The 16927-nt window shown below is 36.7% G+C and overlaps 1 protein-coding gene across 2 annotated transcripts in view; it reads right to left on the reverse strand.

The window, feature by feature from the left end:
* The window catches only part of ntrk3 (neurotrophic tyrosine kinase, receptor, type 3), a 340701-nt gene that overhangs the window by 171082 nt on the left and 152692 nt on the right, over positions 1–16927 (reverse strand). For both annotated transcript variants that reach the window (XM_015379852.1, XM_015379851.1), the window contains exons 5-7: positions 8539–8693; positions 7954–8096; positions 5282–5423 (exon numbers count right to left, since the gene is read on the reverse strand). In XM_015379852.1, the coding sequence (XP_015235338.1) occupies positions 5282–5423; positions 7954–8096; positions 8539–8693 (440 nt within the window). The remainder of the gene's footprint in view (positions 1–5281; positions 5424–7953; positions 8097–8538; positions 8694–16927) is intronic.

Consider the following 16927-nt stretch of genomic DNA (forward strand, 5'->3'; position numbering starts at 1 on the left):
TATATATATATATATATTGTGCCTTTAAATCATACAAAATGTTGGGATATTAACTGATTCTTTATTAAATTGATTTTGGAAAATTACGGTGTCAACTACATAAATTACTTATAAAATATAAAATGTTTAACTTTTACCAAACCGTGGCAGACCCAGCTGAACTGATGTCCTCACATGTGGATAAGCCTCTTGCTCAGTGGTAGGTAACTAGATTTCATTCCAAGTAATCACTGCACCAGCAGGCTTTGCTGATTAACGCCTTTAGCAAAAGAGAAAAGTGATTTCACATTTGAGGCATTTCACCCTTATTCAGGATATCTTTGACAGGTGAGCAAATAAGATTTAATAACCAAAACACAACTGCTGAGAGAAAACAATACAGATGTCACATTGAGAGCTTATCTGTTCTTTATTCCCTGTAGCATGGTTGATTGGAGTTGTTTTTATCCAACTCATCCAGCGATTTTAATCCTGAGGGAACAACGTGACACATTAGCAATTTTAGCCATGCTGGCAGGATGTTTCAATGCCTTCTGTCCAGTTCAAGATACGCTCATTACTCTTGGATGGGGGGATGTAACATTTTGTATTTTAATGCTCCCTCAAGGGTGAGTGCTGCTAAATTTGATTAGCTTTTTCCGATCTTTGAGCAAAACAGTGATCTGAATGTTGTACATTATGTTGCATGGCCTCTCAAGGATGTTGCTGGACATTTGTTCCCAAGAGGAAAACAAGGTATTATGTATAAGGTCAACACAAAGGCACCATTTTGTGGTCAGAAGCAATGCATTCTGGTAACAAGTAGCTAAAATTATCCGACCTCTGGAGCACTGAAATAAAGTGGTTAAAGGTTGATATACACTTCTATGTTTTGAGCAATGTAAACCATAGTTTACTTTAAATTAAAACAAATAGCCCTACTCATGTTGGAATTTAAGCAAACTAGAAATGCGGTTTAAAATGGAGCTAATTAGTTTCAATAATAATATGGAAAACCATTTCAAATCATCTTCTACAGGTGTTTTATATATAAAAAAAAAAGTCTATAAGAAAGTTAAAGCAGCAGAAGAAAGCCCAAGTGTGTTGCTATACAGATGTAGATTTTTGGGCCAGCAAACTAATGTTTAGAATATTATAACTGAATGGCAATGCATCAGACACAACATTGCAGATAAGCTCAAGGCTGCTATTAATGGTAAAGTGAAGCATTTTATTTTTCTTGTGGATCATCAAAATAAGTGGTGTTCCTAACTGTCAATCATTCTGGAGATATGTTTACGTACAGCCTTCCTACGTGCTCGTCCCCATTTTCACGTGGTGAGTCTGACATAGTGGAAAAATGGTAAATCTTCTTACAGAAAGTAAGCTTGGATGAGCGATGCAAACAGAAACAGTGTGTGCACAAGGAGAAATAGGCTTGTGCATGCTCTCGTACAAGTTTAATAGGCGTTCCCTCGCGGGAGTGGCTACAGGGTTATGCATGTGCATTTTAAAGTGGAGAGGGCGGGTTTTTTCAAAAAATAGCAGAGGTCCTACAATATACCTTTAAATCAATTTTAACATTTCAGCAGAGCCACAGGTTATTCCACTAAAATACATAACACTGTAAGTATTCATGAGTTTTTACTGAACATCATACATTTATTAATCTTTTTAAATGCTTAAAACATTGTTAATAAGGAATATTGGATACATTTCTAGGTTTTCAAACAGGTAGCATTTTTAGCATGTTACCCAGAATGTAACTCACAATGATGTCTGATTTTCATTGATCTAAAAAGTGAAGCCACAACAAAATCCCCTTAGAATTAGACACCTGTTAATTACTGTAGAGGACTACATCTCTGATCTGCTTCTCCAGCAATCTACATTAACCCTACCTCTCTCCACTTTCTGTAAATATTGTCTTCATATTTAGCCTCAAGTGTTCTTCCACACAGCATGACATTCACTTTGTAAATTAGGCTCCATTTAGAGTAGAACAGCTAACAAAGCAGGGCATGCTCTAGGTTGGGACTTTCCTGTGACTGACAACAAGATGTCTCATTGATCCGCTAAGTAACAACCCTTGGTTTTCTCTTCAAATAGTTTCCCCAAGGAAGGCAGGCAATGATAAACTAAATGCCAAGGTCACATTTCAAAACATTAGTTTAAAATCCAGTAGTTTGCACTACAATTAATTAATCCTTCAAATCTGGAATAAATGTTTCTATTATTTAGAAAAGCCAGACGAACTTCTTGAGGTACTGATCTTGCATTTATGCTTTAGAAAAGCAAACATTTGAATGACAGTAACTTTGCACGCCTGATGGCCGAGTTAACAAGTTAACAAGTCTGTACTCATGTTCTTTTGAATTGAAAAATGGCCATTGGATCTGCCCAGAACTCCCTTGGTAAGAGGGTTCTGACAACTCCATGGGCAATAGAGTGCAAAATTTGAAAGAGAAACGGCAACACACAGAGCTTAAATAGTTTGAGGAAAAGAAGCTGCTCACGGTAGTGTATTATAAACATTAGCAGAGCATCGCTGTAGACCATGATTTTTAGGTTGATCTACTCATCTTGATCATGTAAACAAAACATAAACATCAATAAATGCTCTATATGAGTCAACTGAATAGTTGAAACAGGATTGATACATTAACAAACAACACATTTCACACGGCTATACACAAAACTTTTATATGGACTAAAGCCTATAAATCAGTAAGCTTTTTTCTAATGATTGTGTATCTTATGGAATAATTAGAAAAAACAGGTCTACCACAGATCTGATTTAAATTCCACGAAACTACTAACTTTCTTGGTCTTCTCCTGGCAGACTACTAAACAAATGTGCAAAACTGTGTTGCTGCATGTGTGACTTCATTTCCATCTCTGTGCTGTGTCCTGCTGTACTCATTTCTCACCAATGGGAGCAAAAAAAAAAAATCACATGCCTTGATTTCTTGTAATTAAGTAAGTGAAAAGTAAGTAAAAATGTATGGCCGTTATACCATTAAAAAAGTTCAGTACAAATGTGAAAGAAAAATCATTAAAACCATCAAAATCAAGTGCTCAGAAAATCATCAAAAAAACAGAATCATCACACACAATCATAAAATTCATCATCAAATACGCAACATGTTGATAGGAAGACAGTGAATGTTTAATAAGATATTTTGTTAAGAGCAGCTTGTCACCTGGATATGTATGCAGACACTAATCAAGGGCAGCTCTGAACAGGTGGGTCTTCAGCCTTGATTTAAAGGTAATTTAGCATTTCTGCTGTTTTGCAGTTTTTGCGGAGTTTGTTCCAGATTAAAGGTGCATAAAAAGGAAAGCTGCCTCTGCATGTTTGGTTCTGGTTCTGGGGATACAAAGTAGATTGAAAACAGTAGACCTGAGTGTTCTGACACAATGACAGTAAGTATTTAATCTATTGTGGTGCTAAACCATTAAACAATTTATAAACTAATTAAAGTATTTCAGAGACCATTTTCAAAGCTACAGGTTGTCAGTGTAAAGACTATAAAACCGGGGTGATGTTTTTTATCTTTCTAGTCTGAGTGAGAACATGAGCCCCAGCATTTTGGATTAGTTGCAGCTGTACGATTTATTATTTTGATAGATCCGTCAAGATACTATTGCAGTAATTAATGCGACTAAAGATGAAGTTCTAATTCTGAGTAATAATCAACTTACAAAAAGTACAATTTCAATACAAACTGGACCTAATGGGAAAAAAAATAATTCTACTTTTGGTCCAGTTCAATCAAGTAGACCATAGAAATGTTCTGGTGTGAATACACTAAAACTAGGTCATTATTTGCATATGTGTAATCTGCTTTAATGCTATTCTAAAGCATTGAAGTAAGTTTTAAGGCACATTTTTCTTCCAAACTAACACTCATTTTCAAATTATCCTATTTCGTCACTTTTATAGCTAAGCCAATATAGATTATAAAATATATCTTTCCACATTGATGCAGAAACTTTCATCTATTCTCCCCGTCAAGTGTTGCTTTGACCTTACTGGAGTGCCATTGGGCTATGAGAGAATTAAATTTCTCCACTGGTGAAATCCCACAAAACCACTTCATACTCCCTAAAAAGGAGGGGTAATGGACGGGTACCTGCTGGCATGTGAAAGATGCCCAGAATAAGTAAGTGGCACATGTCGCCAAGCAACAAGCAACCATGTGCAGGCTGACAACAAGCCCAGTCAAACGTTGTGAACGGGCTAAAAGGAGAGCATGCTTTGAGGTAGAGCCTACGATATATGTTCAATCTGTGGCCAGGCCCACATTACGGATGGAGCATGTGATATATTTGTGATCATATTTATAATTTATTAGACATTACAAATTATTTATTATTAGTACATATGGAGCCCTCGATTGCCTAGTCCAAACCCATCTTATACTGCTTATTTTTGTCATCAGCACTCATGAATGCTTTGTGCTTTCTGCCATTTTACTGGTTGTTTTCCAGGCAGTTGAAAATATGTATACTAACATATATATATATATATATATATATATATATATATATATATATTATTAAACTTTTACATTCCATTCCATTCCATTCTTCTGCATCTGTATAAAGGCAGCAGCATGGGTGTACTCTCATTGCTTTTGTCCTTGCACTGCTACATGTTGGATCTTCTCAGGCTCTTGTTACTGTATAGCGTCCCAGACGAGCCGCTGTTGCAATAACACCTTGCTATTCAGGAAATATAGGTTGTACATACAGAATGAAAATGAGAAAATGATTAAACTATAAATTAAATCACAGTCACCACTGCCATAACAAAGCCCTGCTTGAAAGCACAGGTTGTGGTTCAAATTTCAGTCCTCCAGGATACTCTTGTATGACGATGCCCTAAAATAATTATCTACCTAATGGTTAACAAAGGGTAAAAGTCAACAGTTGGCTATAAAACATTGTTTAAATCTTGCTGTGTTACAGAGTGATCCTCCTGTTGTCAAATTAACTTCATTTTTATCTTCACTGGCAGCTAATATTTCTCTAGAGTATTTGCAAACACAGGTCACAGCTATCGCTTAACCTCAAAAAACACATTTGAGATTAAATGTAAACAGCTTTCCAAATTACAAGATTAAACTAATTAGTATTAAGTAATGAGTTTTTTTCTGTCAACATATCCCCCCTCTACGTGACAGGTATAGCAGCAAACACAAGACGAACACAGAGGGCAAGTTCTTACAATTTTACCTCTGAACTTTAAACCCCAATATTTTAAAATTTAATAAATTTTAGGAAACCTCCAACTCACACTGAACATTAAGCTGGATTGACGAGTTGGTCATCCCAACCAAGTTCTCTGCGATGCAGGTCAGCTGGAAGTTGTTGTCGTCTCGGCTGATGTTAAAAAGGGTCAGGTTGATAGAGTGGATGTTCGGCCAGTAAACGTTTGACTGTGGAAACAGAGCCACAGGGATCAGATTAAGATAAGAGATGAAACTATCTCTCTGAACAAAAGATTGTGCAGTACATACTATTATACTGCTCTACTTTAAATTTTTAATCACTTAATTAAAACAAAGGTTAATTATTAATTAGTTAAATTCCAGTTGAAGGAAACAGAATGCCGTTAGAGACCAAATTAAACCCCTTCATTTATCCAAAATGATCTTAGTATCATAGTTTAATGCTAAAGAAACATTAAAAAAGAGCCTTGCAACTGTTTCTTTATAACAGTAACTTTTTTACAAATTGCCTGCTTTGCACCACTGTATATTTTAGGCTTCATTCACAACTTCTGACCTAAAAGTGTCCAAATAACAGCAATCATAGTGTGCTAACTTTATAAACAAACCATTAGGGCGGCATAATCCTTATCTGTAAAGTCACTAAAAAAATTTAAGACGGGATAAAAACTTGTATAATTTCAGCAGACTGCTGTCTCTTCTTGCTTGTATAACTGCAGTTCTCATAACAATAATGTCCTTGGGGCCTGTGTCAGGCATCCAGAATAATGGGTCAGCTGTATTACGCTCTGAGCAGAGCAGCTCACTTACTGTACAAGAAACCGCCTTGTTGAGATTGAGTGGACATCAATATAGTAACCAGACTGTAAAACAGAAGTTGGTGCGTCTGGAGCTATCACAATCATTAGGCCTGTGAAGGCATGTCAGCCATGCCTGTGACATCATGGAGGATGCCGCCATCGCCTACGGTTTTAACTACATTCCCCACATGAAACCGCACACCTACACCGTGGACAACCAGTTTCCTCTGATATGCTCTATTTAAATTATGTTTTTGCACTATCCAGTATTCTAAAGTTTAGAATGTTTGCTGACAATAAAAATACATTTTTTCCTGGAATAAAATATGGATGAAAGAATAAAAACAGTAGAAAAAAAAGTTAGCTGAGTTGAATAAGTTGTTGTTAAATGATGAAAAGACTAACTCTATAACAATATAAAGTTGAAAGAATTTATGAGACAAAATGTTTAGGGATTATTATAGACAATAAACTTATTTGGAAGCCTCACATAGAATATATCAGAAATAAAGTTGCAAAAACTATTGGAATATTGTTTAAAATAAAATATTTAATAAATATGAAAGGCCTGCATATTATATCCTCTATGGTCATGCCTTATTTGTCTTATTGTTCAGAAGTATGGGGAAATGCAAGTAAAACAATTATGGATAGGTTAGTTAAGTTGTAAAAAAAATTATATAATATTAATATAAAATATTAATAAGGCGGGATACCGTGAAGCAACTAATAAACTCTTCATTCAAAGCAACATATTAAAATTTAAAGATACTTTTTTAGAAAAATACTGGAATAATGTATAAAGCAGTGAACAAAACTCTTCCTTCTGGTATTCAGAAATTATTTAAGTTAAGAGAGATTAAATATAATTTGTGAGGTTTGTTAATATTCTAATGTGCAAAGGGAAGAGTCAGATAAAATCTACATGTATTTCAGGTATTGGTATGAAACTGTGGAATAAATTAATGATTTTAAGTTATGTCCTTTCTTGGTGAATTTCAAAAGAGCTTTAAAATGTAAAATGATAAAATCCTATGTTGTTATGTAGATTTGAATATTTACATATGTACTGTGAAGAACCTTTTAGGTTGTAAAGGCTGTAAGTATAAAACAGGGTAGACAAGAAAAAGCTTTGCTACAGCCTATTCCTCTTTTTGGTAAATTGTGGGCTTATTTGTTTCTTTTTGTTTCTTTTACTGTTTCCTGTGTTTAATGTTGGGTAATTTACAAAAAATAAAGTAAATTGAGGCCTCTATAATCTCAGTCCCTATGGAACTAAAAGGAACTTTATTAAAGCGTGAAATCTAAGTAGGATAAGTATACTATTAAATTATTTATTTACTATAGAGAAGCAAATGTTTTATCCAAGCAACATCTTTAAAGTAAAATCTATCTTTAACATATGAAATAAAGTGCACACTTAAAAATACAGGTCAAGGGTGTTCATAGGGATTGTATTCAACAAATACTGCTCTGTACTACACAATATAGTGGCTCTCGGTTATTATAAGTTTTAATGACTCCTGGTCTAAACTAAGTAAGGACAGTAAGAGATTCTTACTTTAAGATATTTATCCTGATTGCTAATAAAAACTATGAAATTTCCAGTGGAGATTACTAAAAGGATTAGTGACTAAACAACATTTTTGTTTTGTCTTTAAGTATTTGTTATTATGAGAAAAAGCCTGAAAATATTAAAACATGTTCAGAAATGGATACAGGTTAACACTGTGTTCCACTGATTCAGATACAAACCATCAGAAGTGCTAAAGTGCAATTTTTATAACAATATATGGGGGAAGCCATATTAGACACTGAACTCTGTGCTTCTCTGCAACCTCCAACTTTCCAGTCTGGCATTCTTGTTTTCTTTTCAAATGAAAAATCAAGTACTTTCAGAGCATAGCATGAACTGTGTAGATCTGTGTATTTCAGACCAGGTGGGTGTTGATGGAATGCAGGCCAGCGACAGTCCAGTCTACTTCAGGCAGCGGGGATCCGGATCCGTTGCAGCTCACCGTCACATTTTCACCCTCTGTCACCAACACGCTGCTGTGGCTCACGCTGATCTCTGGTAAGTCTGTATGTACCCAACACAAACACAGCAGCAGTATGTGATCAGGTTAACAAGTGTGACTTTAAAGTCTGCATATATCCAGATCAAATTGATTAACCTCTTCATTATTTTAATAAACATAGTCTAAACAAATATAGATTCTGATCCTGAGACACACACGCATGCTCATATGAGATACTTAAATATGAGTCACCACAAGAAAATAACATAATAAATAATAGCACGAAGTCTACAACCTCTGTCAGAAATCAAAATGCAGCTCCTCGCTTCAGATTCACCCACTGAACTCTGTCACACCTCCTCCTCTTTAAGTATCACCCTCATCCTGTCCTTTAACCCTTTTCTTCTCTTTCCCCTTTTCTCCATTTTCCTATCATCCCTGCGTCTTTCTTTTCATTGTTTTTCCTCCTTGTATCTCACCCCCCGCCTGCCACCACATCCTTACCACAGTTGGTGATGTACATGTTGTGCAGCCGCATCTTAGATGCTCCATTTCTGCAATACAGCTGCTGAGTGTGAAGGCCTGCCTCTCCCCTTTGCTGCCACAGCTGGATCCAGCGGATGCTGCACCCGCAATCAAACACAACTCCCTCAAGATGTCTGGAAAGAAAACAGCCAGAGGACAGCAGAGTTAATGGCAATTACAACAAACAATACTGCAAAAACGATTGTCTTAAACCAAGATGAAAACATTTCATTTGAGGGAAAATACCTCAAAACAAGTGAACTTCTTTGTTTACGCAGGAAATTTGACTTTGCAAATACTTTTAATTGACTAGATTTTACTAAACTAGGTTCGTAGTGTTAAGTTGAACAATTACAATAAGAAATTAAGTCTTGAAAAAATAAATTAGGTAACAATTCTAGATTTAAGTTTGTTTAACCTGGTAAGAACCACATGATTTGCAGTAAAGGTACGGAATGGACACAGCAATATTAATTTATTAAGGCAAAAAAACTCAACCTGTTTTAAAATATAAACAAAAAAATGTAGGGTGTCCATATCCAGCAAACACTATGCTAAAATCATGCATAACACACAAAAAAAGCTCTGTTAGAAAACCCTTTTCGCCTTAATAGCCCAGACTTAATGCTGCATGGACTCCCTTGGATCCCTGAAGTTATCTTGCACAATATTTTTAGGTCTCATGAAAGCTACGAGTAGATTCACCATAGACATCCTTTTTTTTTTTTTTTTCACCTGTGCCTGTTTTGCAAATACAACTCTGGCAATCAATTTCCCAGAGCTAGATGATAGCCCGACTGTTTGCTTTCACAAGCAGACCATTATGGTTGTTGCCATAGGGTTCTGCTTGGTACTTGTATCAAATCTGATTGAAAACAAAATCTTAAGGCAGTAACTCCTGGAGGTTTGCTTCCATGCGTAGGAGACAAGAGGGACAGAAAATACAGAACATAACAACAACAATAAGAGATTAGATAACCAAAGTAAACATTAAAAAAAAGCTTCCAGAAAAGTGGCTATCCCTGAGATATCCATGTGTGTGGAAAGCAAAACCTATGATGATAACACAAAGTTATTCAGGGTGGTTTATATATGTAGCTGCAGCTTAGTATTTAGTATTAGTGTGTAACGCCTCACCTATAGAGCCATTAGCAATCCAGCAGACATAGCATGGGATTTTGAACTCCTGTGGTATGTATGCATGTGCATGCACAGGTATAAAGTTTCCAGAAAGCTACTTCACAGCGGCACCCACCAGAAAAAGTGCAGACGAGAGTAACCGTACCCAAGCCCTGAGGGGCCAAACCCCAAATGGGCCCAAACCCTGAGGAGCCCGACCCCAGAAGCTATAGTGCCAAGCTCCCACAAGGCCGTGAAAGCAAGCCCATGAGCTCCACCGGTGTCCAGTCATGCCCAAGGTAGACCTGAGTTAGAGCCTAGGTGTCCGATGGCCAGGGGCACACCATGACCTAGTGGGGACCAGTAGGGCCAGGATGCTCAGGCTCGGCCCGACAGCTACCAAGAATGAGAAAATGCCCACCGAAGTACCCAACCCTGCACCTAGAGAACCAACAGGATGCCAGTAGACAGAGGCATTAGCGCGGAGCATAAGACGGGGGACGAGGCAGGCCCTGCTAATACTTGGGGTTCACAATGTTCTAGTAGGTGGAAGGGGAGAAAAACACTCAACCTAACAAGTAGATGATGACAAATTTACTTTCACAAAATCTCACTCTTACACCCATATGGACATATACAAGCGGTCAACAGGAGTGCACACAGGGGCAGACGATAAACATGTTCTTACACTCCTTATACGTACACTGTTCCCTCAGGCCAATCGCCATAGGGGGAACAGCCCAAAGACACAGTAGGAGATCCCCAAACCCCTTTTTTAAAGTTAATAAGAGGCTGGGATAGGGCACCATCAAAGGGAGGAGAACTGGAATGTCATCCCTCAATGTTTCCTCCCCTGAATGCAGGCACAATGTAGGGTAAGGGTAGGACGCCAGGCTCCCCCACAAGGCTGAAGCCAAACCCTCCAACATTCCAGACCCAACCAATGCCAGGAACTGGTGTCCCCCATCCCAGTGGGCGGACAAGACACTCAAGCAATAGGATGGGAAAAAAAGGCCAGAGAGCCCAAGAAACCTCTGCCAGGAACCCAGTTTCCTGCTAAATAATTACTACTCTGCTACAGCAGAAAGATCATTATTCTAGCTCTTTAATTTGTGTTTTTTTTCTTTAACTTTTTCTTTCCTATTTTTGGGGTTGGAAATTAACCTGTAGCTTACATGTTCAATTAGGAAACATCGATAGCAAAGTAATTAATTCTCAAAGACCACATCACTTATTTTAATTGCTGGACTGTCAGCGTACCGAAAGCACAAGTCTTGATTTTAAGCTTTTCCAATCCAACAGCACAAACGTAAAGCTCCATGTCGGACTCAACACGCTTCAGCTTGCATGTTAATTCCAAAGCTTCATGATAACAAAAATAGAAAGAGTTAGGGTACAATGCACGGTGATATCTTTAGAGTAAACCATAGGAGCGGAGGGATGGTGTATAGTTTCTTTAACAGTCCACAGGAGCTGAAGCCCTTACAAAAAATGAGTATACCAAGATAGTGGTTTATAAAGCAAAGCATTCAGGAAAAAACTTTAGTTAATATGTCAGCTAAAACTTTACTGTGTATCAGTAATAGAACAGTGATATTCAACACCCATTTTTATCTACAACAGCAAATATTGCAGATACTAAAACAATCCAGAGTCCAGGACCTGTGTTGTTAATAATAAAAGGAATATATTTGTAAAGAAGAATAAGTAAAAAATCTTCTAACAATAAATGATAAATAAAATCAAACTATTTTAACTATTTTTGTTGCTGAGGGTGAATTTATAAACTGCTTTAGCCTCTATGGACAATGTCACAACTTGACAGCACCAGAATTTAGCATATAAATGTAGTTTAAAATCTAAGCTACACTAAGTTCTCTAATAGAACTTTGCCAATTTATGTTTCCTAATATTTTCTAATGGCTAGATCTACTCTTATCATCAGTTAAGAAACGCTCAGGCTATCATTCTTAGGCTGCATTAGCACCAGACAAGTATCATTAGGTTTCCTTACTCATACATTTCATTCTCAGTCTAATGTGCAGAAGGCACTGACATCCTTCAAATGTGTACACCTCCAAATGGAACCTATGCAAAATGCATAGGTTCCATTTGGAGATTCTGATTGTCAAATTTTGTCAAAATGAACGGCAGTCCACATCTCCTAGAGAGAGGTCAAAATGATATTGCAGAAAGCATGAATAATGTATGAGCAATGTTCAGTTTGCTTTATGAAGGCATGAGAATGGAGTCCCACAGGTGGTCCTCATTTATTATCAGATGTTCTGTAAATCTGATTATATTGTTTAAGCAGAATGTCTGTGCCACTGTATAATGACTAGGTCTCTAGACTCTATACAACACTGGCTGAATCAGTCTGTTATATACTTCCACAGGACACTAATTAATGATCTTGATGGCTGAAATAATGACCAATTTAGTTTCTTTCTCAGCTATTTTGGTTCCAATTATAGTGGAGTTACCAATATATTATGGTAGTGTATTCTTATAATCCATCAAAATAGATAGGAAATCATTAACGATAGTCATATTTACACTTTTCCTTTAATTGATTGTTTAATTATATTGTTTGCTCATAATCTTTGTGTACTATCCCAGCTGTCTGAGAGCTTGTCACATTCATAAGGGAGATATGCAGCAATTAAATTATTTACAATAGTAAGTAGAGCACATATGTAGCACAACATCTTAATCTCTCTCTGGGGTCAGAAATTTCCTTCAGGAGCAAAAGTATGTATTTGGCTAATATTTGCTAACAACGACACATTGTATAAGGTAGAGTCTCAGCAATCATAACGATTACCTTCTCCTTGTTGGTTTAAAACTTTATAGCTATGTCTTCTATCATTTCCAATCTGTTATTTCTTGACTATGCATGTTTAAGTGTGTCTATGTTATCTGCAGAATTGAATATAATGGAGGTTAAATCAAATAGGAAATCTCTATGTACTAATTAAGTGACTTTTACAGGCAAGTGGTTGCAATCGATTTAATTAAGGGGTTATAAGCATAAAGGAATCTGGAAACAATTGTATGTCCCATTTTATATGGTTTGTTTTATACAGTTTTCTATATGCTATGTATCCACTTATATCTACTTCATGTACTTTATGTACTTATTTAGATAAAAATCCTTATTGCATCAGTTGTCTCAAATGAGAATAGGACCGGAATTCTGAGGATTTTCTTGCTTTTTCTTTTTTTTTTTCTGGACAGTTTAGGGAAGACGTGTACCTCCCTTTATGACAAGCAGGAGAACACTTCAAGGGCAAAGGTTTTCAGTTAACGCTGAGCGTGCAAACCACTAGGGAATGAAACTCAGTGGAGCAGTAAGGCTCCAGCTTTCCTTGTTCCTCTGTAATTATGGTGATTATTAATAACAGCCACCACCTTCACACATTAGCTATGTTGCCTCTAGGCTGAGTTGATTGGCACCTGTACAGGAACAAATGCTTTGGTTAAATAAGGAAACCTCGTGGTCCTGCAGCCAGCTGGCAAGGTGTAGTGAGCCATTTGTAAGGCTTTCAGAATTACAGTAACAAGTAATGACATAACACCAGTATTGGAAAAAAAAAAGTGCTAATTGACAGCTGGATTTGAATGCACGTCCAAGGGACGGAAGATCTGACTTGGAAAAGCATGAGCACTAATGACAACATGGCTTCAGTACAGCTCTCAAGACATTTTCATTTCTTAAAGTGAAGCAGTGATAAATTGTAAACATGGTGATCAAATGCAAACATAAGACTGAGATATGATTTGCAGTTTTTCCAACATTCAGCTCCTTTTTCTTTTATTCCAGATTTGAAGGGTGTTTCCTTAGCACTGGTTAACAACCCACCCGGCTACTATAGAAGAGGCTGGTGATAACCACTATAGGCTGTTTATTTTAAGGATTTGCATATTTTAACAACAAATGTTAGATTTCAGCTTAAAGCAACAGTGTTTAACTATCACTCACCAACCACTAGATTGAATCCTCAATCACAGAACCAAATATCTGTTGCCTAAAATGTCTTAGACTTAGACAGACGTAGACCGACTTAGACAAATTTAATTTGGTCATTTTATACACACAAGTGTATACAAAAATAAATTTAGTTTAGTACAGCTCTCCAGACATCTTTTAAACTGCAGCCTTGATAAAGGTAAGCAGGAGTGATAAAACACACACAAAAAAAGTGATGTAAACATATGACTGTATAGTTACACTTTTTATTTTTTTTATAACCCATTTTATATAAAATTTAGCAGTCTAACAGCAGTGGGGAAGAAGCTGTTGCAGAATCTGCTGGGCCTGCATTGGATACTTTGAAGTCTCTTCCCCAAGGGCAGCAGGGAGAACAGTCCAGTTCTGCTCAAGGTTTTGCTTCCTTTAAAGGAAGTTTTTTTTTTTCCTCTGAACCGTTGCTACTTTAACGCACAGTATGAGATCTGCCTCAAGTCACACTGCAAAAATGATCTAGAAATAAGTAAACTAATTCTTAAATAAAGGGGTTTACCCTTAATTTAACTGGGTATATAGGATGATCTGCCCATGAAATTAGTATTTTACTCTTCAACTAAGATAATAAGATAATATGCACCTTAAATAAGACAATGTAAATGTTTTTTATTTTATTTTAAATGTAAATTGTGTTGTTCCATTTGCAAAGTGCCTCACTTACCTCCTCAACTGAAGAACAAATGTACTTTTTTATATAAAAAATTACTTTCAGTTTTTTGCTTTGCAATATCTTCATTCAAGTGACTATCAACTGTTTCGTACATACTCTTTCGGGGGGAATTAATGATTCTCAGTGAAGTGATGCAATTGGCTTGGTTTCTTAACAGTAGATCAGAGGCCTTCCACTCCAATCCTTGAACTCTACTGCCCTGCAGTTTTTAGATGCATCCCTGTTACAGCAAACCTCCATCAAATGAGCAGCTCTGGATGGCCTGCTAAAAAAATAATCATTTATTTGATTCACCTGCATTGGAGCAGGTATGCTCCAAAAACTTTCAAGGCACTAGATCTCAAGGACTGGAGAAGGAGAGGCCTTACCTCAGATGGAAACATTTTAGCAATTTGAATGGCAAACTAATCTACGCTTCATTTCATAACCTGGAGAAGTTTTAACACATGTATTTGTAATCATTCCTTATGGTTCAGTTAAATACCTGTTTTTTCTTTTTTTTTTTTTTCTAAGTGTTTGTGAATTTGTTTTAAATTGGTGCAGTATGATTAGAATACACATAACTGAGCAGGACTACTGCTGCCATCCTAAAGGTAGATACAGTCTTTACTCTCAGCTTTTTCAGCATTGATTTAAGTTTAAAGAACATATGACCCTGAGAGGCTATCACACTTGCTGGTGAATTTTTTAAAACAAGACAGCGAGACGTTTTCTCGTACCTTCATATTGAGGTATCATGCTACGAGCCTTATGTAAGTCACACTTTTCTCCCTTTCTTGCACCATCTAATCATGCAGTAGAAAAACAAATTCATAATTGATGACAGTGTGGCTCAAAAGATGAGGCTGACACTGCACAGACAGCTAGGAAAGAGGGGAGCAACTCTGAAGTTTTAAGATAACTGAAAAGGACAGTCAGCACTGTCCACTGTGAATTTTCATTGCTGCATTCCTTCTTGGTCTGGCTGCAGAGATGCCAATGCACTCAGGTTGAACTGAGCACTGTTTTAAGTTTACTTAATACATTTTTTATATGTTGATGCTTTTTGTCCAATAAATCATAACATCACATCATGTACTTAATGAATTGTTAAAGTCAGAATGAGGTTTTATTTTATTTGGTAATAAATAAACTATATTTCTTTATTTCAATATGTGGGGTTTCATTAACAAACAACTGCAATATATGATCCATTTGCCATAAAAGGTTTGAGAAGGGCATTTTATAATGACATATATATCCATCAGTCTTATGTTCTTATTTGCACTAATATTGGGTGCTTATACTTTAATGCTGTAAGGTTTACCTCAGATATGCAGCTCTAAAAAAACATATTGCAAGGAAACTGTTTTTCTTCCCATCCTATGTATGGTTTCCCTTGTAAACCATACATAGGAGTGTGCAAACCTTAAGATTCCAAGACCTGTTTTTCTTAGTGACGATTAGATTTTCTAAAAGTAAAGATTTCACAAAATGCATCTTAAATCAGAGCCTTTTCATTTTGCACTTTTTGTAGTAATTAGAATACTTTTAATGAACCGTATAATCTAATAATCTATAAATTAATTCCAATAGTTAACATATATTTAGATAGAGTTGAGCACTGAAGTGATTCTTAAATGCATTATTTCAACACAGGGAATGAAAAAGTTTTACATGCTGGACATGACGGAGCATTTCACACACAATAGTATGATGGCATCTTAGCCTCTGCAATGTATAGTAAAACATAGTAAGAGTGGCTAAAAGAAAAAGCTCAAGAGTATGGCTCTAATTTTTTGAATGAAATGCATGTTACGCTTGCGTCAATATCGTGGTAAGGCCCGCAGCGGGAATACTTCTAATCTGATGAAGTAGCTGGTTAAGCACCAATTTTATTTTTTATAAAGATGAAAACTGCACCTTTTTTTAACAGCATCAGATCTACTGCTACAACGCCTACATTCAGCACAGTTAGGATGCCTGTATCCATTAGCAACTCATTATCTGTAGCCACATTATCATCTTTGTCTGCTCCAGGTAAATAAGCCTAATGTTTAAGGTGAGGTTATTTATGTATTTTTTAATTGGCATCGTTGAGTATCCACACCAATTCCAATGTACTGGGAACCTTCACCAGAGTGGTTCAAATGTGAATGTTACCCATTCCTACTGGTTTTATAAACTACAATAAGCTTTATTCTTGTCGGGATCTGGAGATCTGCCACCTGTCTCCAGCAGAGAGCGCTGTGGCCTTCCTGAGCTAGAGTCCTCAGCACACCTGGGGATCATCAGCTCATCAGAAGACCTCCCAACATAAGCAGCAGTCAGACCTTCCTTCGACGCCGCAGTGTTGACCTAGTTTGGTTAGCGAACCTGAGCCTCTGAAATCCTAGTGAATACTAGTTGCCTCTTGAGAGAAACTAGCCTTCTAACTTGTTCTTGTCTTCTCGCAGAAACGCGACTGAAGTCTGAAGCTCTGGATGAGCATAACCTGGAAATCTGCCTGCCTGCCCACGTAAGCCAAACGTGAAGATCTCAGTCTGGATTCCTCCGTTAGTTCTCTGGGAAGA

Source organism: Cyprinodon variegatus, unplaced genomic scaffold (genome assembly GCF_000732505.1).
Source record: "Cyprinodon variegatus isolate N-32 unplaced genomic scaffold, C_variegatus-1.0 Scaffold201, whole genome shotgun sequence".
NCBI lineage: Eukaryota > Metazoa > Chordata > Actinopteri > Cyprinodontiformes > Cyprinodontidae > Cyprinodon > Cyprinodon variegatus.